The sequence below is a fragment of the Mytilus galloprovincialis genome, chromosome 5, assembly GCF_965363235.1.
Source record: "Mytilus galloprovincialis chromosome 5, xbMytGall1.hap1.1, whole genome shotgun sequence".
In the NCBI taxonomy this organism is placed as follows: Eukaryota; Metazoa; Mollusca; class Bivalvia; order Mytilida; family Mytilidae; genus Mytilus; species Mytilus galloprovincialis.
In genome coordinates, this window is record NC_134842.1 from 12531424 (window position 1) to 12556546 (window position 25123).

At 31.0% G+C, this 25123-nt stretch overlaps 1 protein-coding gene and 1 long non-coding RNA gene across 2 annotated transcripts; both read right to left on the reverse strand.

Annotated features, from left to right (window-relative positions):
• Nucleotides 1-2374: 2374 nt before the first annotated feature.
• Nucleotides 2375-10756, reverse strand: LOC143074332 (uncharacterized). The gene is made up of 3 exons (XR_012977802.1): nucleotides 10449-10756; nucleotides 4310-4387; nucleotides 2375-2424 (listed from the first exon to the last, which is right to left on the reverse strand). It is a non-coding gene; the product is annotated as an uncharacterized LOC143074332 (long non-coding RNA).
• A 1810-nt stretch (nucleotides 10757-12566) lies between these two features.
• LOC143076999 (uncharacterized) lies at nucleotides 12567-24871 on the reverse strand. The gene is made up of 6 exons (XM_076252890.1): nucleotides 24633-24871; nucleotides 23370-23659; nucleotides 22045-22198; nucleotides 20612-20827; nucleotides 12998-13093; nucleotides 12567-12577 (listed from the first exon to the last, which is right to left on the reverse strand). The coding sequence occupies exons 1-6, from the start codon at nucleotides 24739-24741 to the stop codon at nucleotides 12567-12569; spliced, it is 876 nt and encodes a 291-aa protein (XP_076109005.1). The 5' UTR covers nucleotides 24742-24871.
• Nucleotides 24872-25123: the final 252 nt, after the last annotated feature.

Below are 25123 nucleotides of genomic sequence, written 5' to 3' on the forward strand. Positions count from 1 at the left end.
AAATGAATGCCAACTACGTTTTGCACCAGAACCTTAAACTAAACATGCTAATGGTCAGAAAAAGCTTTGGAATATGCGTAAAGAATACCAGAAATCATCGCCTGCCCACATAAACGATGATTCAATTGAAGGTACAATTTAAGTTCTCATTGTATCAACTATGAACGTACCTTGAAATGCAACAATATTTATGTCCGAGGAACGACTGGTATAAGGACAATTATTGTTCGCAGATAAGGTCATAGTTTAAATGCAAACAAGCATAAGACAAATTCCCTTTGCTACCCTTTTTCCAATCTCGAGATTTTTACTCCAATGAAGCAGGATTTAGTTCAACGGAATTAATAATTAACCAGTAATACATGAATTGTGTTCATTGAAATGACAAACATAACTACAAACAAGAATACACATAACAAAATATGATATATTAACACCGTAGATTCAGCCAGTGATACATCTTTACCAAAAATGACAAAAATTACAGTTTGGAAAGAATATTATCCCGTTTGTCTATATTGACAACATTTTGGTCCAAGTAACTTGTAATTAAGGTATCATCTCCCAGGGTATCAGAAGACCAGAAGTTAGTACTTCAATATTGACAAACAATATCATTGTTATATTTATAAAGAAACTGTTTGGCAAACATGCTCTTCATCTTCGTACCTTATGTGGAATTATATCATTTTAATGTAATGTCACTGAAAGTCCATTGTAGAATAAACGCGTGTTTGGCGTATATAATTATTAGCTTGATATCTTTGATGAGTTATCTTCGATTAAAAGTTTTACCACTACATCTTAATTAGATATATGTAACGAATAAACAGCTAGCAACTTAAGCAACAACATTCCTACAAATACAAACTAAGCATATATCCTTAACAGGCCATATTCTCAACAATCAACAAATTATAAAACAAAAGTAAAAAATACTACAGTTTTCGACATGCAGAATTTGTAGCCACTCTGAACACGTAATTCGACTTGTCAAACCTAAATTCTGTCATAAAACAAATTTTACTATCACCCTACGATAAGAAACATTTGCTCAAAACCACAATGTTGTCAATGTTATGAAAATACAAATAAAAGTCCACCTCATTATTTGACTTCCTTTTACTGACTCAAGTCGATAGAGATATTGTCATATCATTATGCCACCTGTAAAAACAATTAGCTGCAAAACATACACACTATGTTACTGCAAAATGAATTTTAAACAATGAAATATAAACTAAACTATTACAAAAGAAAATAGTTCATATCTAAATACCTCCTTTGTATTATAAATGATATACAAATTGCAAATGTTATTGAATCGTTTTTTTAAGAATACCAAGCATTCTATGAATGGGGTATGTCTTTTTGGGGATTCATTACATCAGTCGGTTACCAATTTTCCTTTATTTTGCGTGTAGGGAAAATCAATAATTCATAAGAAAATGTTAACAACAGCTCGTAAACGATTCCATTGAAGTCAATATTGTAACAATAAAATTATCAACCCTCGGAACAACAATTGTGTCTGCAACCACGAAAAATGATATCAATGAAGCTGGTTAAATTTCTAGCATACTTCTTAAACGGTCGACCTTTTGTCATGTTCTTTAGTCTGGTTTCCATTTTGTATCAACTGTTTTGTCTGCAATAAATAAAATGTTAATTAAAAATATGAAAATATAGTTTAATGCGCAAGCTTTTATCCTGAGACTTGTATTTTTATTGGAAGATCATCCAAATTCAACAAATTTGTTGTCAAACTCCAGCATACTGATCATTGGTTCCATGATGTAGCATGTTTTATTTTTTGGGTAATTCTTAATAAAAATATGCCGATTTATATCATAAAACAATAAATTTATTTCGTATGGTTCTAATTGAATAAAAGCATGCATTAGTGATTATTTTCTTACACACACATATATATATATATAGTCTTTCAGACTCATATAATTTTTCCTGTTTGTGTAGTATTGTCAATTTTGATGATCCAATACCTATTAAGTTTACTGGTTGGTAAATTCTTATAGACTCTATATATATATATATATAGATATGTTGTAAGAGTTATAAAGACACAATTTGTGTTAGATTCTGATCATGTTCATAAATGATAGAATTATATCTCAATCATATTGTGCATAATGTTTTTTTAAAATGCATTTCGTTTGATAGATTTGTCATTATTTGATTCGCAATACAACACAAATAATCATAAACGTCTCCTAATTCTCTCCACCCACACAAAACTATCAAAAGACAATCTATCATTTCTGCCCCCAAATCATTTTTAGCAATTTATTTCAGCGTTTATTTTTATTGAAACGAAATAGGCGAAACCATGATATTCGTGTAAACAAAACCTTACCTGGTCACCATCTTCCTCATTCTGTTTTTGTTTTTTCTTTGTCGACTTGTCTGGGAAAAACGAAAAAATATTGTGTGAAACATATTAGATACAACCACTAAATACACGCTATATAACCTTTAGTTTAATTTCTGATGTTATACATATCTGAAATAGTCCGATTATTTATCAATTAAATTATCACGAATTTTGTTACGATTTTTTCTTTTCACAAATATTTCAATAATATCAATATTGATTAAACACGTTTTATTTTTATACTTTGTCTTCAATTTCATCAATAAAATTCATTTTAGAATAAGCACACAACGTCAAAGAGTATCCATCTGTAGTGCTGGTTTTTTTTTCAAAGTACGAAAAAGAGAAAGTTTGGCTAAGTATCCGTCTAAGTTTGCTAATATTAGAAGGTACACAAACTTTAACGATTGAAATCCTAAATGAAAACAAAGGGATTTTGATATTTTTTTTTTAAATTCTTTATTAAATGTGAACATTATAACATTGTGGTTCTTATGCGTGTTACTTTGTTTTACATAATAATGAAAAATGTAGCAAATAATTACTTGACAATAAACCCTTTATAACGTTAAAGTATTTTTGGTTTATCTTAAACACTTGATAGATTTATATATTGTTTATTGTAATTAATAAGATGGCATCTATTCAGTTAGATGTACGTTATGTTATAAGTGTAGTAACTCTAAATTACCATGTAGTCTACATATGTTGCTAAGTATTCAGTTATTGCCCTGCCTTGAAATTGATTATTTAAAAAGTGAGAATTCGAATATAGTGTTCCAAGTCTTTTATGTATTTCTTTTACTAAAAACAACAAACAACAGAACTGTGTCAATTGGACATGCTTTGATACTATAACTGCCCTTAAATTTTACTTGATAACATTTTTGTTTGCTTTTGAGATTCCGTATATCGTCAAGTTTTTGGAATTCAAAAGGGGACTCAAGGTGCATCAGTTATGTGGACCTGTTTCTGTATTGTTATGAGTTACAGTTTATGACTAAAATCAAAAAAGACCCAGTATGTACACTAAAGAGATTTATCCTCTTTAAACTTTAAATAAAGCTAAACTATTCTTTCCTGGATCTGGATATCTATATCATTAACGGAAAGCTGAATACCAAAATTTATGATTAAAGATATGTTTTTTCATTTCCGATTGTTAATTATCCATTTGTAGATGATGACGTTCTCTTGTCACCATCTTATGGTGTTTATATATCTCTTCCACAAATGAATTTAACCGTCTGTGCGATTTTATAGCTGTCATTCGGTATATGGAGAAAGAATACCTAAGGGTGGTAAAGCATTGCGATCTGATCGTGAAAGCAATTTATTGTAATTCTACTTCAAATTTGCAAAAAAATATACTATGTTTTCGAAACGCGTAGAAAATCGGAAAAAATAAATGTCTGTAATAATGATTTTCTCAATAATACTGTGCAATAAGATAAAGAAGCTATATAGTACTTCAAGAGAAAAATTATGGGATTCATTTTGAACCTACAATATATGATATATTTTAATTTGAATAGTGTGTCAGATAGTACAATAAAGTTTTTGTTCTTCCTTTAAACCGTTCTTTTTGAAAACATCGAAGTCTGTTGATTTTTCAGCTAGTGGTTGTGGTATTATAAGATAATTCTATCCAATGGCAGTAAACATTTGTTTTTTCATTTAATTCTCTGTGACTATTTGTATTTGGTTACGACTCATTTATAGTCGCAACAATAGTTTTGATATCTACCGTCCTACAAAAGAACTATTTTGAAAGACCTCATACAAGTTATGTCTTTATATTCACCTTTTACACAGTCAGTCGATTATCTTAAGGAAAGTTTAAAATGATAAATACTTTTATTATACTAATTTCATAATAACTATCCATGTTTATCTAAAGTATCAAAACAATCTTACCATTACGTCTGTTTACTATCAGTGCTACTGCAACAGTTGACAAAGCACCAAACAGAGAAGCTAGTATAACATTCACATCTAAAGGGGAAAAATCAAATATATTGGCAATAAGAAAGACAATTTAGTGATCAAATAGATTATAAAGAAATTATTTTTCTGGATTAACGTTTAAGTAATAGTAAAAGTTCAATGATAAGTTAATGACCTCCGAACAAAAAGGGGTGTTCTGATCCCCGAGCCCGAAGGGCGAGTGGATTTTAACAGCTCTTTTTGTGAGGAGGTCTTTTAATGTCAATATTTTTACTTAATCATTGAACTTTTACCGACTTAAAAACCGTCAAAAATATAAGAAAAGTACATAAAAAGCACTTGCAGAAACCTAATTCCCCTGAACTGGACGAGTCTAAATATGTTCAACTTAAATGATAGTTCAACAGTACTCAGGCTGATATATACAATTAACAGTTACCAAATTAAAATGAAAACGGACCGATTTAATGGCATTACATCATAAAATTATTTTTTTATAATAAAAACAATTAGCATCTAAATAACACCAAATGATAGTTTTACAAAATTAGGGGGTAAATCTATATTTTTTTTTAGCAAACTTTTCAAAATAACGATCTCTTATTTAATAAATCAGGTAATCAAAACTCCATACAGACCTCATTTATAGCTGACCAATGAATATTATGCCGAACAACTTCATGCTATAATATACTTGATGTTTTTGATCAGTCAGTAATCATGAAATAGATTCTTAAAGATCAGACCTTAGAAAACAGTAAGTAAACTCTTCCAACAATTAGCTTTTTAAACAGCTTGTTTCAGAACTTCTAATCGGACAGACCTAGATGCATAAGGTCCTTCACAATATTCATCCGGTAAATAAAATTGAGAATGGAAATGGGGAATGTGTCAAAGAGACAACAACCCGACCATAGAAAAAAACAACAACAGAAGGTCACCAATAGGTCTTCAATGTAGCGAGAAATTCCCGCACCCGGAAATGTTCCTTTTGTTCCAGATTTGGTAATTTTTCTACATTACGTTACATGCGAATGCAAAATAATTAGTTTTGTCTATTCAGTCCAATCAATTAATAGATTTTGCTATAATTGTATTTTTTTAAAAGTAAAAACTATGCATGCAAACTTCAATGAATAAACCCGTATTAAACTAGGTTTCACTGGGCCGATCAAAACGTCTGAGGTGAGATATATTCGCAAGTTTAATGCATAATATGAAAACAACTCTTTACTTTAGTCGTGCGTTACTCCCTTTTCATGTCTAAATGAAGCAAAAACACTTGAAAAAACTTTTATCTTTCTTAGTTTTAACCTTGCCTGACAAACACAATCATATGTTATAAATCGTATTAAAACAGTAGATAAGAGCCATAGTAAAAAAATATTTAAAACTTTAAACGGTCGACCTTTTGCCATGTCCTTTAGTCTGGTTTCCATTTTGTATCAACTGTTTTGTCTGCAATAAATAAAATGTTAATTAAAAATATGAAAATATAGCTTAATGCGCAAGCTTTGATCCTGAGACTTGTATTTTTACTGGAAGATCATCATCAGTATATCTAAATAATCTATCGTCTTTGGTCTTCTAGAATTTTCAGAAGTGTCTGACGAAACTCCCACCTGTATGAAAATAGCAAAAGGTCGGTCGGAAGAGGTACTCGGATGTCTCCCATAGGAAGGCCGACAATTAAATCCAAATTCAACAAATTTGTTGTCAAACGCCAGAATACTGATCATTGGTTCCATGATGTAGCATGTTTTATTTTTTGGGTAATTCTTAATAAAAATATGCCGATTTATATCATAAAACAATAAATTTATTTCGTATGGTTCTATTTGAATAAAAGCATGCATTGTTGATTATTTTCTTACACACACATATATATATATATGTATATATATATATATACAACTCGTCTAAACATCAACCCAACAATGTTAGATCTGTAAATTTGCTTTCGCAAATTTTTGGTTCTTCCCTCGCCGGGATTCGAACCCATGCTACTGTGATATCGTGACACCAAATCGCCTGCACTGCAGCCGTCCCGCTAGACCACACGACCACCTGGGCTCTCAAAAACAGAGCTTTCGGTGGCCATATGTTACCTTTCCACGTCAGTGTTAATCTAGCGGCGTACTACAGTACATGATATATAAGGCATGAAGATGTTATTGTTACAGATCAGCTAAATTATCTATAGTAAAGGATCCTACAAATTAATGTAAGATACAGTCACAGAAAATAATTATATTCATAAGTACGTCTGAGTCAGTGACAACCCTACAACAGATGTATCCATCGGATCGCCATCAATGATGGTGATACATGGCTGTGTACATAATGTATATACAACTCGTCTAAACATCAACCCAACAATGTTATATATATTAATATCAATATTGATTAAACACATTTTATGTTGTAAGAGTTATAAAGACACAATTTGTGTTAGATTCTGATCATGTTCATAAATGATAGAATTATATCTCAATCATATTGTGCATATTGTTTTTTTAAAATGCATTTCGTTTGATAGATTTGTCATTATTTCATTCGCAATACAACACAAATAATCATAAACGTCTCCTAATTCTCTCCACCCACACAAAACTATCAAAAGACAATCTATCATTTCTGCCCCCAAATCATTTTTAGCAATTTATTTCAGCGTTTATTTTTATTGAAACGAAATAGGCGAAACCATGATATTCGTGTAAACAAAACCTTACCTGGTCACCATCCTCCTCAATCTGTTCTTGTTTTTTCTTGTCTGGAAAAAACGAAAAAAATAGTGTGAAACATATTAGATACAACCACTATATACACGCTATATAACCTATAGTTTAATTTCTGATGTTATACATATCTGAAATAGTCCGATTATTTATCAATAAAATTATCACGAATTTTGTTAAGATTTTTTCTTTTCACAAATATTTCAATAATATCAATATTGATTAAACACGTTTTATTTTAATACTTTGTCTTCAATTTCATCAATAAAATTCATTATAGAATAAGCACACAACGTCAAAGAGTATCCATCTGCAGTGCTGTTTTTTTTTTCAAAGTACGAAAAAGAGAAAGTTTGGCTAAGTATCCGTCTAAGTTTGCTAATATTAGAAGGTACACAAACTTTAACGATTGAAATCCTAAATGACAACAAAGGGATTTTGATATTTGTTTTTTAATTCTTTATTAAATGTGAACATTATAACATTGTAGTTCTTATGCGTGTTACTTTGTTTTACATAATAATGAAAAATGTAGCAAATAATTACTTGACAATAAACCCTTTATAACGTTAAAGTATTTTTGGTTTATCTTAAACACTTGATAGATTTATATATTGTTTATTGTAATTAATAAGATGGCATCTATTCAGTTAGATGTACGTTATGTTATAAGTGAAGTTACTCTAAATTACCATGTAGTCTATATATGTAGCTACATTTGTTGTAAGTATTCAGTTATTACCCTGCCTTGATATTGATTATTTAAAAAGTGAGAATTCGAATATAGTGTTCCAAGTCTTTTATGTATTTCTTTTAGTAAAAACAACAAACAACAGAACTGTGTCAATTGGACATGCTTTGATACTATAACTGCCCTTGAATTTTACTTGATAACATTTTTGTTTGCTTTTGAGATTCCGTATATCGTCAAGTTTTTGGAATTCAAAAGGGGACTCAATGTGCATCAGTTATGCGGACCTGTTTCTGTATTGTTATGAGTTACAGTTTATGACTAAAATCAAAAACGACCCAGTATGTACACTAAAGAGATTTATCCTCTTTAAACTTTAAATAAAGCTAAACTATCCTTTCCTGGATCTGGATATCTATATCATTAACGGAAAGCTTAATACCAAAATTTATGATTAAAGATATGTTTTTTCATTTCCTATTGTTAATTATTCATTTGTAGATGATGACGTTCTCTTGTCACCATCTTATGGTGTTTATATATCTCTTCCACAAATGAATTTAACCGTCTGTGCTATTTTATAGCTGTCATTCGGTATAGGGAGAAAGAATACCTAACGGTGGTAAAGCATTGCGATCTGATCGTGAAAGCAATTTATTGTAATTCTACTTCAAAATTTGCAAAAAATATACTATGTTTTCGAAACGCGTAGAAAATCGGAAAAAATAAATGTCTGTAATAATGATTTTCTCAACAATACTGTGCAATAAGATAAAGAAGCTATATAGTACTTCAAGAGAAAAGTTATGGGATTCATTTTGAACCTACAATATATGATATATTTTAATTTGAATAGTGTGTCAGATAGTACAATAAAGTTTTTGTTCTTCCTTTAAACCGTTCTTTTAGTTTTTGAAAACATCGAAGTCTGTTGATTTTTCAGCTAGTGGTTGTGGTATTATAAGATAATTCTATCCAATGGCAGTAAACATTTGTTTTTTCATTTAATTCTCTGTGACTATTTGTATTTGGTTACGACTCATTTATAGTCGCAACAATAGTTTTGATATCTACCGTCCTACAAAAGAACTATTTTGAAAGACCCCATACAAGTTATGTCTTTATATTCACCTTTTACACAGTCAGTCGATTATCTAAAGGAAAGTTTAAAATGATGAAGACTTTTATTATACTAATTTCATAATAACTATCCATGTTTATCTAAAGTATCAAAACAATCTTACCATTACGTCTGTTACTATCAGTGCTACTGCAACAGTTGACAAAGCACCAAACAGAGAAGCTAGTATAACATTCACACCTAAAGGGGAAAAATCAAATATATTGGCAATAAGAAAGACAATTTAGTGATCAAATGGATTATAAAGTAATTATTTTTCTGGATTAACGTTTAAGTAATAGTAAAAGTTCAATGATAAGTTAATGACCTCTGAACAAAAAGGGGTGTTCTGATCCCCGAGCCCGAAGGTCGAGTGGATTTTAACAGCTCTTTTTGTGAGGAGGTCTTTTAATGTCAATATTTGTACTTAATCATTGAACTTTTACCGACTTAAAAACCGTCAAAAATATAAGAAAAGCACATAAAAAGCACTTGCAGAAACCTAATTCCCCTGAACTGGACGAGTCTAAATATGTTCAACTTAAATGATAGTTCAACAGTACTCAGGCTGATATATACAATTAACAGTTACCAAATTAAAATGAAAACGGACCGATTTAATGGCATTACATCATAAAATTATTTTTTTATAATAAAAAAAATTAGCATCTAAATAACACCAAATGATAGTTTTACAAAATTAGGGGGTAAATCTATATTTTTTTTAGCAAACTTTTCAAAATAACGATCTCTTATTTAATAAATCAGGTAATCAAAACTCCATACAGACCTCATTTATAGCTGACCAATGAATATTATGCCGAACAACTTCATGCTATAATATACTTGATGTTTTTGATCAGTCAGTAATCATGAAATAGATTCTTAAAGATCAGACCTTAGAAAACAGTAAGTAAACTCTTCCAACAATTAGCTTTTTAAACAGCTTGTTTCAGGACTTCTAATCGGACAGACCTAGATGCATAAGGTCCTTCACAATATTCATCCGGTAAATAAAATTGAGAATGGAAATGGGGAATGTGTCAAAGAGACAACAACCCGACCATAGAAAAAAACAACAACAGCAGGTCACCAATAGGTCTTCAATGTAGCGAGAAATTCCCGCACCCGGAAATGTTCCTTTTGTTCCAGATTTGGTAATTTTTCTACATTACGTTACATGCGAATGCAAAATAATTAGTTTTGTCTATTCAGTCTAATCAATTAATAGATTTTGCTTTAATTGTGTTTTTTTAAAAGTAAAAACTATGCATGCAAACTTCAATGAATAAACCCGTATTAAACTAGGTTTCACTGGGCCGATCAAAACGTCTGAGGTGAGATATAGTCGCAAGTTTAATGCATTATATGAAAACAACTCTTTACTTTAGTCGTGCGTTACTCCCTTTTCATGTCTAAATGAAGCAAAAAGACTTCAAAAAACTTTTATCTTTCTTAGTTTTAACATTGCCTGACAAACACAATCATATGTTATAAATCGTATTAAAACAGTAGATAAGAGCCATAGTAAAAAAATATTTAAAACTTTAAACGGTCCACCTTTTGTCATGTTCTTTAGTCTGGTTTCCATTTTGTATCAACTGTTTTGTCTGCAATAAATAAAATGTTAATTAAAAATATGAAAATATAGCTTAATGCGCAAGCTTTTATCCTGAGACTTGTATTTTTATTGGAAGATCATCATCAGTTTATCTAAATAATCTATCGTCTTTGGTCTTCTAGAATTTTCAGAAGTGTCTGACGAAACTCCGACCTGTATGAAAATAGCAAAAGGTCGGTCGGAAGAGGTACTCGGATGTTTCCCATAGGAAGGCCTACAATTAAATCCAAATTCAACAAATTTGTTGTCAAACTCCAGAATACTGATCATTGGTTCCATGATGTAGCATGTTTTATTTTTTTGGTAATTCTTAATAAAAATATGCCGATTTATATCATAAAACAATAAATTTATTTCGTATGGTTCTTTTTGAATAAAAGCATGCATTGTTGATTATTTTCTTACATACATATATATCGCAATACAACACAAATAATCATAAACGTCTCCTAATTCTCTCCACCCACACAAAACTATCAAAAGACAATCTATCATTTCTGCCCCAAAATCATTTTAAGCAATTTATTTCAGCATTTATTTTTATTGAAACGAAATAGGCGAAACCATGATATTCGTGTAAACAAAACCTTACCTGGTCACCATTCTCCTCATCCTGTTTTGGTTTTTCCTGTGTCGACTTGTCTGGAAAAAAACGAAAAAAATAGTGTGAAACATATTAGATACAACCACTATATACACGCTATATAACCTTTAGTTTAATTTCTGATGTTATACATATCTGAAATAGTCCGATTATTTATCAATAAAATTATCACGAATTTTGTTAAGATTTTTTCTTTTCACAAATATTTCAATAATATCAATATTGATTAAACACGTTTTATTTTAATACTTTGTCTTCAATTTCATCAATAAAATTCATTATAGAATAAGCACACAACGTCAAAGAGTATCCATCTGCAGTGCTGTTTTTTTTTTCAAAGTACGAAAAAGAGAAAGTTTGGCTAAGTATCCGTCTAAGTTTGCTAATATTAGAAGGTACACAAACTTTAACGATTGAAATCCTAAATGACAACAAAGGGATTTTGATATTTTTTTTTTAATTCTTTATTAAATGTGAACATTATAACATTGTTACTTGACAATAAACCCTTTATAACGTTAAAGTATTTTTGGTTTATCTTAAACACTTGATAGATTTATATATTGTTTATTGTAATTAATAAGATGGCATCTATTCAGTTAGATGTACGTTATGTTATAAGTGAAGTTACTCTAAATTACCATGTAGTCTATATATGTAGCTACATTTGTTGTAAGTATTCAGTTATTACCCTGCCTTGATATTGATTATTTAAAAAGTGAGAATTCGAATATAGTGTTCCAAGTCTTTTATGTATTTCTTTTAGTAAAAACAACAAACAACAGAACTGTGTCAATTGGACATGCTTTGATACTATAACTGCCCTTGAATTTTACTTGATAACATTTTTGTTTGCTTTTGAGATTCCGTATATCGTCAAGTTTTTGGAATTCAAAAGGGGACTAAATGTGCATCAGTTATGCGGACCTGTTTCTGTATTGTTATGAGTTACAGTTTATGACTAAAATCAAAAAAGACCCAGTATGTACACTAAAGAGATTTATCCTCTTTAAACTTTAAATAAAGCTAAACTATCCTTTCCCGGATCTGGATATCTATATCATTAACGGAAAGCTTAATACCAAAATTTATGATTAAAGATATGTTTTTTCATTTCCTATTGTTAATTATCCATTTGTAGATGATGACGTTCTCTTGTCACCATCTTATGGTGTTTATATATCTCTTCCACAAATGAATTTAACCGTCTGTGCGATTTTATAGCTGTCATTCGGTATATGGAGAAAGAATACCTAACGGTGGTAAAGCATTGCGATCTGATCGTGAAAGCAATTTATTGTAATTCTACTTCAAAATTTGCAAAAAATATACTATGTTTTCGAAACGCGTAGAAAATCGGAAAAAATAAATGTCTGTAATAATGATTTTCTCAATAATACTGTGCAATAAGATAAAGAAGCTATATAGTACTTCAAGAGAAAAGTTATGGGATTCATTTTGAACCTACAATATATGATATATTTTAATTTGAATAGTGTGTCAGATAGTACAATAAAGTTTTTGTTCTTCCTTTAAACCGTTCTTTCAGTTTTTGAAAACATCGAAGTCTGTTGATTTTTCAGCTAGTGGTTGTGGTATTTTAAGATAATTCTATCCAATGGCAGTAAACATTTGTTTTTTCATTTAATTCTCTGTGACTATTTGTATTTGGTTACGACTCATTTATAGTCGCAACAATAGTTTTGATATCTACCGTCCTACAAAAGAACTATTTTGAAAGACCCCATACAAGTTATGTCTTTATATTCACCTTTTACACAGTCAGTCGATTATCTAAAGGAAAGTTTAAAATGATAAAGACTTTTATTATACTAATTTCATAATAACTATCCATGTTTATCTAAAGTATCAAAACAATCTTACCATTTTGTTTGTTTCCGTCTTTGTATCTGTTTACTATCAGTGCTACTGCAACAGTTGACAAAGCACCAAACAGAGAAGCTAGTATAACATTCACATCTAAAGGGGAAAAGATGGAAATTTTGGAACAAAAATATATTGGCAATAAGAAAGACAATTTAGTGATCATATGGATTATAAAGTAATTATTTTTCTAGATTAACGTTTAAGTAATAGTAAAAGTTCAATGATAAGTTAATGACCTCCGAACAAAAAGGAGTGTTCAGATCCCCGAACCCGAAGGGCGAGTGGATTTTAACAGCCCTTTTTGTGAGGAGGTCTTTTAATGTCAATATTTTTACTTAATCATTGAACTTTTACCGACTTAAAAACCGTCAAAAATATATGAAAAGTACATAAAAAGCACTTACAGAAACCTAATTCCCCTGAACTGGACGAGTCTAAATATGTTCAACTTAAATGATAGTTCAACAGTACTCAGGCTGATATATACAATTAACAGTTACCAAATTGAAATGAAAACGGACTGATTTAATGGCATTACATCATAAAATTATTTATTTATAATACAAAAAATTTGCATCTAAATAACACCAAATGATAGTTTTACAAAATTAGGGGGTAAAAAGATACAACAACCCGACCATAGAAAAAAACAACAGCAGAAAGTCACCAATAGGTCTTCAATGTACCCGGAAATGTTCCTTTTGTTTCTGATTTGGTAATTTTTCTACATTACGTTACATGCGAATGCAAAATAATTAGTTTTGTCTTTTCAGTCCAATCAATTAATAGATTTTTCTTTAATTGTGTTTTTTAAAAATAAAAACTATGCATGCAAACTTCAATGAATAAACCCGTATTAAACTAGGTTTCACTGGGCCGATCAAAACGTGTGAGGTGAGATATATTCGCAAGTTTAATGCATTATATGAAAACAACGCTTTACTTTAGTCGTGCGTTACTCCCTTTTCATGTCTAAATGAAGCAAAAACACTTGAAAAAACTTTTATCTTTCTTAGTTTTAACCTTGCCTGACAAACACAATCATATGTTATAAATCGTATTAAAACAGTAGATAAGAACCATAGTAAAAAAATATTTAAAACTTTTTAATAAGCAGTCAGTTACATGTATGTGATAAACTGAAGAGACCCCTAAAAAAACCAAAAAAAAACCAAGAACATTAAGATTTAAATAGAAATTGTAAATTATAGCATTTTACAAGATTTTGTCCTTGTGTGCTTAGTACTATTACAACAAAATCAATTAAGTTGATTGATTGTTGTTTGCTTTACGTCCAGTAGCAAATATTTCATGCATGTTCATGACTATAACACATTAATTTTAAATACAATAGGTAGGTCGTGCAATAGGAGGTCGACAGTGAGGTTGGACTTGAAACTTTAAAATACCACTGGAAAATGAGGGTATATTGAATAAGGACAGAAATTTAGACTTGAAAAATTAGACTTGAAACAGTTGGCAATATTCGGACTAAAATCTACCCTGAAGTCGATCATCCATGTTGACGTGTAGTTTACAATATCATTTCACGCATCCAATTTTAGCTCGCTTTAGTAACTGTGAGAATTCTGTGAATATGTTTTGTATACTGTACTTTAGTTTTTGGTTTGATATTCTGTACTATCGATCACTGCGTTCTCCTGGTTGGTCCTGTGTGGGTGCGTTCGCCTTGAGAGCGGGGGGGGGGGGGGGCATTTGTTTGAATTCCGAACGGGTCAAACAAAGACGTTAATTGAATTGGTATTATATTTCAACGCGTAACACCTGGCATTATAGAGTAAGAGCACACACTGGTCGGCTCAGAGTCGAAAATGTGTCAGGGTCGGGTGACTTTCTCCCTGCGAACTAATATCTTGTGAACTAACACGATAACAAAAAACCGACTCAGCTTGTCAGTCTAGTAAAAAACGGGGTTAATACTCTTATTATATTCACATGTAATCGTCCTGAATATTAATTTTATTTGCCGCTGGTCGTCATTCATTATCATTATTAATTTTACCGGTTTGTTATACAGTGAAGAGTTTTTTTCTTTTACTGGTTTATATACTGAGTGCCAATGAAAACGCAACACTTGGTTTTTCAAAAATAAAATTTATATTAGAAATGATAATCTTTCAAAACAAATTGTTCTTGAAAATTAACAATTTTAACAATAGATCGATATCAAACAAAAAATGTTTCATTATCATCTTTAGGGCGCAATAGGTAAACGAGACATCAAATGTCGAATCATTAACTCACAGTCCTAACAAAAAATGTTACAACCCCGTGGTGCAGCGCAATCTCGACAACGCCGTCGAATTAATCGTCCGGACGTTTAATATGATCCCGAATAATGTTATTCCACTTGTCCCGCAAAACAAACTTAAGCTGACTTTGTGATAGTGGTGGTGGTTTTCATCGTCTAAATCATGTCGAATCTGATGCAAAATTTGCTCGATTGGACCAAAATCCGGCGAAAAGCAAGACTTTTGGCCAAGGCGTGTGCCAAATGTCTATGTATCCACCACTGACCATTTTTGGTACATAAAGAATGATTTTTGGTCTACAGAATTCGATGTTTACGCCAGACGGCCGTTTAGAAGTCACTAAGGAAAGACTGTGGTTCTCTTTAACCATTTCTGCGCAAATGCTCCAAAGGTTCTAGCGTGACCGCCATTGAACTCTCGTGACCTTTGGACAGACATCAGAGTCGATATCGAACATGTTAAAGACCAAATGAATCGTCTTGCTGAGCGTTTCTAGCTTTTTGTACATCGGGATGTGGCTTATCATTAAATGATCCATTTTGGTTGAATTTGTGGATGATTTGGGTTATTGTAGAGGCTACAACTTCAGTCTTCTCGTAATTGTATGCTGTGAAAGGCTTCAATGGATCATGCCTAAAACTGCATGTCGCTGGTTGTCAGAAAGTCCCGGCATTAACTCAGATGTTTATTGCAGTTTCTTAACAATAAGGGCGGGAAAATTCATGACATTAGCCAAGCTTTAAATGACAAAAACGTGAAAATGGTGCGTATGTTGAAAAGCGATGAATATTCTACCCCAAAAATAGCTCAACCTTAAACAAATTGCAACAGACAGAAATTTGGTTTCATTTTAAAGGTTGATATGACCTCTATCACATATCAAAAATCTAAAGTGCGGGAAAACGATATTTTTGGGGTAAAATACAGGTTTTTATAGAAAAATCGCTGAAAACTGGAAATAGACCAGAACAAGTTTATTTTGTAGTAAAATCATTCAAACAGTGTGTGATTCAATTAACAATGATATAAAAAGAAATTAGTTTTAGCAAGAAAGGACATATATAATGTCAAAAATGACATTGGGGGGAAAAATAGGTTTTTATGGAAAAATCCAGGACAACTGAAAATAGGCTTTAAATAATTAATTTGGCAGTACATCAATGAAACTTTTTGTGTTTTGGATTTGTATTGTTCATTTTTAATTGTGTTATAAATATAAAAGGCATTATATGATAAACTATAAAATTGTGGTCCATAATTTGAGTACGAAATGCAAATTTCATTGAACATTACAAATTTTCATTGAAAATTTCAAATTTTTCATCGAAAATAACAATTTGTTTTTATTGAAAACTATAAATCACTGGAATGCTTAAATTAAGTACTAGTCAATAAAAATAATACTGTAATTTGTTATCTGTTAATTGAATTGCCTGCCTATAACAAAATTTCAAATAGTAAATCCATGACAAAAAAATATAACAAGTGTCAAAAAAAAGATGTTCATTAAAACAAATCATGAAAAAATGTTAAATTAGTACTTTTAATTCTAGTTGCAAAAAAAAATAAACATATGCAATTACATATTTTTGAACGGCCAGTTATTCTAACGTTATAGATATATTGAACAGAAGTTGGAGAGGAAAAAAAATATCAGCTACACATTCATGAGACAATGTCCATACTATAACACTTTTTTTGTTGTTTAAAATCATAGTCATAGCCATTTCCCCCCATACACAACAAAAGAACTTCTAAACTTCGTCCAAATCACTTTGTGTGTTACTATGCTGGAATTTGAACAGTTAATGCCACGACCCTCGCCGCAACTAGCAGAACAGTCAATTCCATGTTTTCGACACGAACATCTTCTTGAATTACAGTTCTGTTTGCAGTTACATCGTATTACATTCAGCAGTTTTTGCGGTGCCGGTGGTAATAAACATCTAACAGGCATAAGTTTATTCTCTGATGTTTACCAACCCCATTGGTTAGGATCTAAATCATGTCCTTCTCCAATCCAAATATGTGTTTGATAGAAGGTTCTCATGATATGTAGTTTAGCTGCATCCGATGTTGGCGGCATAATGTGTACGTTCCCTACAACGACCTTTGACGCAAATTTCCTGTATCGAAGTAAAATATAAGCCTTCTACTGACTGAACACCGCCGTACAAATCAACTAAAACTTCTTCTCCAGCTTTGACAGCCTAACAAATAACCCTTACTTCGCATTTGTTTCAAAAATCACTCAACCGTAAATTTGTCGACATTTATCTTAAAAGTCATTTTCAACCAGCTATACACAGTTTTTATATAAAAAAAATATTTTTGAAAAACAAAAGTGTTGCGTTTTCTTTGGCACTCAGTATATTACAACTTCTTAAATTTTCACCGATCAAAATTTAAATATGGCAGTTGAAATTTTTCAACCTAACACTTGTGATTTTTGGGATATCTATGACGGTAAATAAAATTAAATCAAATATGCCTTTTCGGATATGTAATATTTGCCGGAAAACATTATTGAATTAACTCCGTATAACTATTATTTAGTCATTGGTCGGTTTTGAGCTTATTATTCTGTATACGCATCTTTCTATAAAAGAAGACCGAATGTTGACTCTAAATATTTTTATGTATCTGTGTCTTTGGGTTGCTGTCACATAAATGTATATACCTTTATCTCCTTTTATTCAAAACCAAATGATTCGCTTGGGTATAGAAATATTGACATCTCTGGAACCCCCCCCCCCCCGTCCCACAGTATACCTTTGCTAAATGGGTGCGTTCGTTTGGCTTATTGGTTATATAAATACGCAGCTTTGTCCGATCAAAATATAATAGTAATGTATATCCGGTGCCTGGTGCAGGGAGAATTTCACGCTATCTTTACCTTAAAAAACTTTAGAGGGAAAGACGATCTCCGCACGAGTTATATGATTGAAATGTGTAAACAGCAAGAAAGGTCAGCCATTTACGGATCGAGAACTTTTTCTAAGGGGGGTGGGGGCGCTGACTGTCCTAAGGGGGCCCTCTCCAGTCATTCCCTATATAATCAACCACATTTTTCCCACGAAAGGGGGGCGGGCCCCAAACCCCCCCCCCCCCCCGGATCCGCTTATGTCAGCTAAATCTTTTCAAATAAGTCGTATCGCTTATTTTAACAACATTTTTGTGACTTTTGCTAGAACAATAGTAGATGAAAAAAAAAATTTATAACAAAACCGATCGGTAAGACAATATGAAAAAATGAAACGCCCAAAATAAGTTGAATCTTTTTATAAATTGTTGTCAACCTTTTTTATATTTTTTTTTCTTTTATGACAACTAATATACCAGTCTGAGATATAAATAAACTTCTTGAAACAGCAAATGTTGTCACACAGAGGAGACAGCCGTCATTGTACACTTCAATATATGAGGTATTGCCACTCAATGAAGATTGTTTTTTTTGTTCTAGTCCCTCCCCTATTAGTTTTGCTGGAAATTATACAATGTAACCCCGAATGTGTACTACGACAACGTTTCTTTAATGTTAAAAAAAAATTAAATGCAAGGAGAAAAATGTTCGAAGAAATGCTAAGATTTACGCATAAAAATACAAATGTAAAGAATAATGAAATATATGAAAATTGAAAAACTGTTTGAGACTATAATCAACTGAGGACAAATGATAACACATCACTTAATGAAGCTGATAAATTGATTGCTCCTTTATGTCCAGCGGCAAATATGTTGTTGCATATTCACGACTAGATTCAAAGTTGATAGACGATAGACGAATGCCATAAACAAAACTTCATGAATATACAATCAATAACGGCCACTAAAATAAATGAGATATGGATTTTTTTATAAATAAATTCCAATTGCAACCAACATCTCCCGGTTTATTTCCACAAAATACCGCCTGATTATTGATTGGAGATATTTAAGCAACCAAAATTACTTTGTATCAAACAAATTCTTAAATTGTGGATTAAGGTATTTTGATGGGTGTTTTTCCCGATCCTATTTCGGACCTCCAGATTTTAAGAGGGCGTATCTAATTAGTCATGCCTGATTTACTTTAACTAAATTTAACCTCAACTTAAAGACCTACATCGGGTAAATAAGTTCGAGGTACAATAAGTAAACAAAAGAAATCCTTTGTGAAATGAGATCGTCCCAGGTTTCTTAGATAATTATTTTGCGTTGAAAACAATGAAAAATGCACGAGCAGGTTTGTAATGATTGTCATATTGATTTATTTCATTTCTTTATATTCTTTTGAACACACATGTTTGTGATCTCAATAAAAAAATATTTTTTTTACAATTACTGTATCATATATCTAACCAGTTGTCAACATAATAAAAATGACAATTATGTCACAACTTCAAGAGTCAAACTAAAATCTATACTGAATGACCAGTTATGTTTTTGATACAAAAAAGTAACTGGCGTAAAAGAGGGGTGAACGATTCCAGAGGGACAGTCAAACTCATAGATAGAAAAAAACTGACAACGCCATTGCTAAAAAAGACAAACAGACCATTATAGTTAGGAAGACACAACATAGAACACAAAAGACTAAGCAACACGAACCCAAATGAACACTGAGGGTGATATCAGGTGCTCCGGAAGGGTAAGCAGATCCTGTGTAAGCTTCATGAGTATTTGGTTAAACGTCAAGGTAAATTCTAATTGCATGAGATATAACAAATAAATGTAGGTTTCCTTTTATCTGTAACTCCGCATGGGTGTTCTATGTTTGGTCCCTTTTTGTAAGAAAAATACGCTGAAACAGTGTTGTATAACTTTCCTAGACATGCTAGATGCACCGACACGTCATTATAATAAACGTTCGTTTACTTAAAAAATGGAGCAGTTAATTTTGTAAACAAATTATAAGATTTAAACGTTGGATAACTACTGTTACTAATTAGCCACGATATTGTATTATATTCGATTGATAAGGTTTGAGTATCTTTTTGATATCTTTGTCATTTTTCAATTTTTTATGTATTTGCCTTTTTTACGATTTAAACTCTTGTTTTCGACCTATTTTGGAATTTCTGTTGAAATCCTTTTCAGTTGACATACTTAAATATTACTGGTTCAAATATTGGAAATATCAAAAGAGGTATAAAAATTGCGTCATAGCATTTGAGAAACTAAACTTTCAAAATAACAATACCGTCAGGATGGAAATTGTTTAGAGATTTATTCCGACTAGTTTAAGTAGGAAGACGAAAATAAGTTTATATTTATTTGATTTGTGTACAGAACTTGTTTGTTGTTGTGTACAGGATTTTTGTGTGGTTGTTTACAGGACAATAAGATATTTACTTACCAATACTTGTTTCTTCCTTGATGTTGTACTCGTCCTTATTGAGTTTATTGTTATATGTGTTGCTTTTATTGCCACTCAAAATATCTCTATCAAGGAAATCAAGATGTATTTGTTGTGCGTTTGCTTTACATGATTTATTAGTGTGTACATCAATCTGTATTGCCATTGCTTCCATGGCATCTAAACTTAGTGCAGGATATGTTTGTCCAACTAATACTGTTGAAAGTAGAATATATAATATGTTTGACTGATCTTCACGATACGATGTTAAATATAACATATCTGTAAGTAGTCTTATTCAAATGCTAGATTTGAAAATATGGTAAGAACATAACATCAATTTACATTGAAATAGTTCAATCAAAGCAAAGGACAGAAATATTTCGAAAGCACTATATTTGATATTTATAACTGTAATTTTTCTAACCTTTGAGTCTAAGAAAGGATTATACATTTGGAAAAAAACGGTACACTCTTTAGACGGACTTATTATTATGATGCTTTATGTTGGTCTTTGAATATATTTATTCATTTTGTTGCAAACTGGAATAACTTTATAATTGAGAGTATTTTGTTGAAGTGCAAAAACCTGATTTCCATGCCGTTTCCTTGTTCTGAGGATTAGTATGTAAGGAATATATGACATGTGTTCTCCATTCGTTTGATGTTGTTTGAACTTTTGATTTTATCCTTCAATTTGAATTCAACTTATAGTAAATATTTCTAATATGTCGAATTATAAGTTGCTGTTATAAATTTCGACGAATTCTGAATTTTGGTACATCGTATGTACTTAGGTCTGCATAACTTAATTATACACAACAGTAGTTAACACACATTCAACTAAGAGAAGGGATGTATAAAAAGCAGATTTCAACTTCATGTCTTCAGATTTCCTATTGTGAATAACGTGTATAAGGACCAATCAATCCTAAAAGTGTTGCCAAATATTATTAAAGTAACCCATTCCTGAGGTAAAAAAGCATTAATATTTAAAATATTTCAAGTTTTGTTGATAGTTTATTTCTAATTATCACCATATAAATAAACGAGCGTGCCATGGACTTTGCCTTTTTTTGTTTTAACTTGGAATTGGGTATATTAGTAAACGATTTTGTTGAGCAATACCTTGTAGGTGATTTACTGAGTGTTGCTGATTGCAACTATCGGCATTATTAGTTATTTCATATCATTCAGTATTTTGCATAGGGTGAGTACCCACAGTAAAACATTGGGCAGGAAAACTGACAATTATGTATAATAATCATGCGATTAACTTTTAAAGACTCGTTATAATTCATCATAGGGTTAGTTTAATCACAAGTTGAACAACAGACCCTGTTCATTAAAGATTGATTTTTTTAATCTTCAGTGTAAATTTCATATTATTGTTGAAATTGAACAAGTCATCATATGTAAGTTTAAAATCTTACCGCGCGTCTGTACAGTTATCTTTGGTAACACTGAAGATGGATTGTTTGGACTGTAGAATAAAATCTCTAACATCGATATTTTCTCCCAACAGAATTCATAGTTCATTGAGATATCTTGATTATTGTCGCACCTTAAAGTTTTCTCTGTAACTAACTGAAAAAATAAAAATCTAAGTAAAAAAGCATGTGGGTTGATAATACCGAATACAAATATTAACATCACAGAACTTTAGAATAAAAAAACATAAGAAAGACTTATTATTTCTAATTTCATATACGTACTCAAGAGCGATCATCACTTCCTTTCCAGTTCAGTTTCATGCTTTTAACATTGTCTTGAAATAAAATTATAAAAATACAAGAATACTACACATACAGTTAAGTCTGGCTCACATTCCGACCTAAAAAGAAAAATTGACCAGGAAGGTCGGTTAATAACTATTTTGTACAACCAAAGGAATAATGATTTAGGCTTCCAAATTGTGAACGTTTATATATTTGAAGAAAACACTCATTAGCACTTTAAGAAAAAAACATATATTTCCGAATGATAAACTATTTCGCAGTATACATTCCTTACAAGTATCATAGTATATTTGATGTTTGCAAGGTAGCTACTGCACCAATAGTTTCAAGCAGAAGAGTTGTAGTTGTTCCTTCAAAACGAACACCATCAGTAGTTTAAGACCATTTAAAATGTCCTAGTAAAGATGATCACATATACGATCCTGTCGTCGTTACCCCAATCACGTGCTCAGATTATTTATGGCTATTCATAAGTGCCTTTATTTCAAATATATCTTCGCATGTCTAGGTAATTATATATGTTTCATTCAGTTATTATGGTATTAGAGTTCGGATGAAGGACAATCTACATAAGTGCTTCGGTTGCAACACATATGTATTTTCTTTAAATATAAATTATATATGAATGTCTCATTTTATTCATATCATTTTATTCATATACAGATAAAGCAAAATATATTCCAAATGACTTTTAATTTGATCATTTTTCAAATAAAAAATGCATTTACTTAAAGGTTATCACTTATTGGATATACAATATTAATAAAAAATATTCTGTACAATGGGTATATCATGTCTCATTTTACAATAAAATAAAATCTAAATGAATAACATGAATAAAAAATTAAAGCTCTAAAACAATCATTAAATATCCGAATTTTGGTATATCTAATTTAAATATTAGAAACTAATATTTGATGAAATAAAAGCATACATATCGCATAATTACACATTTGTTCCACATTCATAAATATAACCTAGATTAAAATAACAAATTGAAACATATAGCATTTACTAACCATACTTTGATTGGCATACATCAACAGTGACTGCTTTTGGTGACGAATATCTAAAGCCCATCCTCTAATAATAAGTGTATCATTTCTGCCACAAGGCAAAGCAATACCAGACATTTTGTAACACATGCCAGAAAAACTGTAAGTGTTGTTTATATAATTCACACCAATGAGATAAAATGAGCACGGAGGATCAATATGATGTCCATCGGACATAATGTTGAATGTTTTCTTATCTTGTGTAAGTACATATTTGCAACAAATACTGGTAATTTTAAATCTTCCTACAGAGACTGTAAAGTAAAATAAAGTACATGTGTATCATTATATTTTACGATTATAATGTCGAACAAACAAAAGTTTATAGCATGGTGAAATCGTGGTTGTCTTAATTCATACGTTACTGTTACAAATCACATAACTTTCCACATGTTTGGATCTGAGCGTTTCGGTTGTAGGTAAACTAAGGAGGTCCAACGATAAAGTGGAAGTAATCATGATTAAATTGACTGCGTTTTGAATATTTTCACACAGACAGCTACTGAAATGTGCCACGTGCAAAACCCCGATTACATTATCCTTTTGTGAAAATAGATTAAGTAAAATATTTGGTTTCCACAAAATACGTACGACCTTTATCTAATTCATTAGATACAAAATATATGGCTTATCTTTACAAGTAGAAAATTACTTCAAACGGGATAGCATGAATCTTCAGATCTCGTTTTTAACTGTTTATTATATTTGTTTATCATTTATTGTATTGTACATAAATCAACATCTAGTTAGAATTATTTTTCACTCATCATCTGTGACTGTTCTATTTTCTATGTAGTAAAGGTTTTGCTCGTTTTTGAAATACCCGTACGGTAACCCACAGTTAAAAATCACTACGTCATTTCGTTTCTGTTGGAGAGTTGTTTCATTTTCAATCTTACCACCACCTTTTTCTAATCAAAAGTACTAAATCATAGGTTAATACAAAGGTGAAGTCATATTCTTGGCTTGGTAAAGATATTACGAATAGAATGATGTGTTAGATATAAGATCGAAAACTTATTTTTATGCATACGAAATCTCTATTTTTATTACATGTGTAGAAAGGAGGGGCGAAAGATACCAGTGGAACAGAAGCGTTTGATTACAAAACAAATTTGGCATGCTTGTCTTTATTTCTTTTATCTAAGAAGCGTACTGTTTAAAATAATTTACCAATGCCATTTATGTTCTAAATAACTTACTTTAAAATTTGTATGTATAACTTACCATTTTTATGTGAAGCATATATCTCTTCAGTGGTGCCGATTGCCATACATGTACCAATCAACAACACGTTAAAAGAAAAACAAATCACTACCAATCTGTAGAACTCCATTGAAATATATCAGCTGTACTACAAAGTAAAATGAAGCTGATCGTTATTTTTTTTGTAATTCCCTGTAATATTAGGCATAACACTGAAAATACGAACAAAGATGAAGTGATGAGATTAAATAAGGAGGAGGAGGGAAACCCAATTAGTTGTTAAACTTAACAAACATGTAATGCTTCCAGCGCAAGTAACAAAAACATTTCAAGATAAAGGAAAAGTTACCAAGGGAGCAATCAAATAACATCGCTCCCCAAAACACCGAAATCATGTACAATATCTAAAAAAAGGACGAAAAGACAAACGTGAGTACTAAAATAACTTATATATCAATATCAACAAAAATTGAAGAAAAAAAACAACTAATTACACAAAACTGATGGTGACT

Coding starts and splice junctions, on each gene's coding strand:
- LOC143076999 (XM_076252890.1), bottom strand. CDS start 24,741: ATGGAGTTCTACAGATTGGTAGTGATTTGTTTTTCTTTTAACGTGTTG. Junction 22,199..23,369: donor TGTATGCCAATCAAAGTATG/GTTAGTAAATGC, acceptor TTATTTTTTCAG/TTAGTTACAGAGAAAACTTT. Junction 20,828..22,044: donor GATAACTGTACAGACGCGCG/GTAAGATTTTAA, acceptor TACTTTCAACAG/TATTAGTTGGACAAACATAT.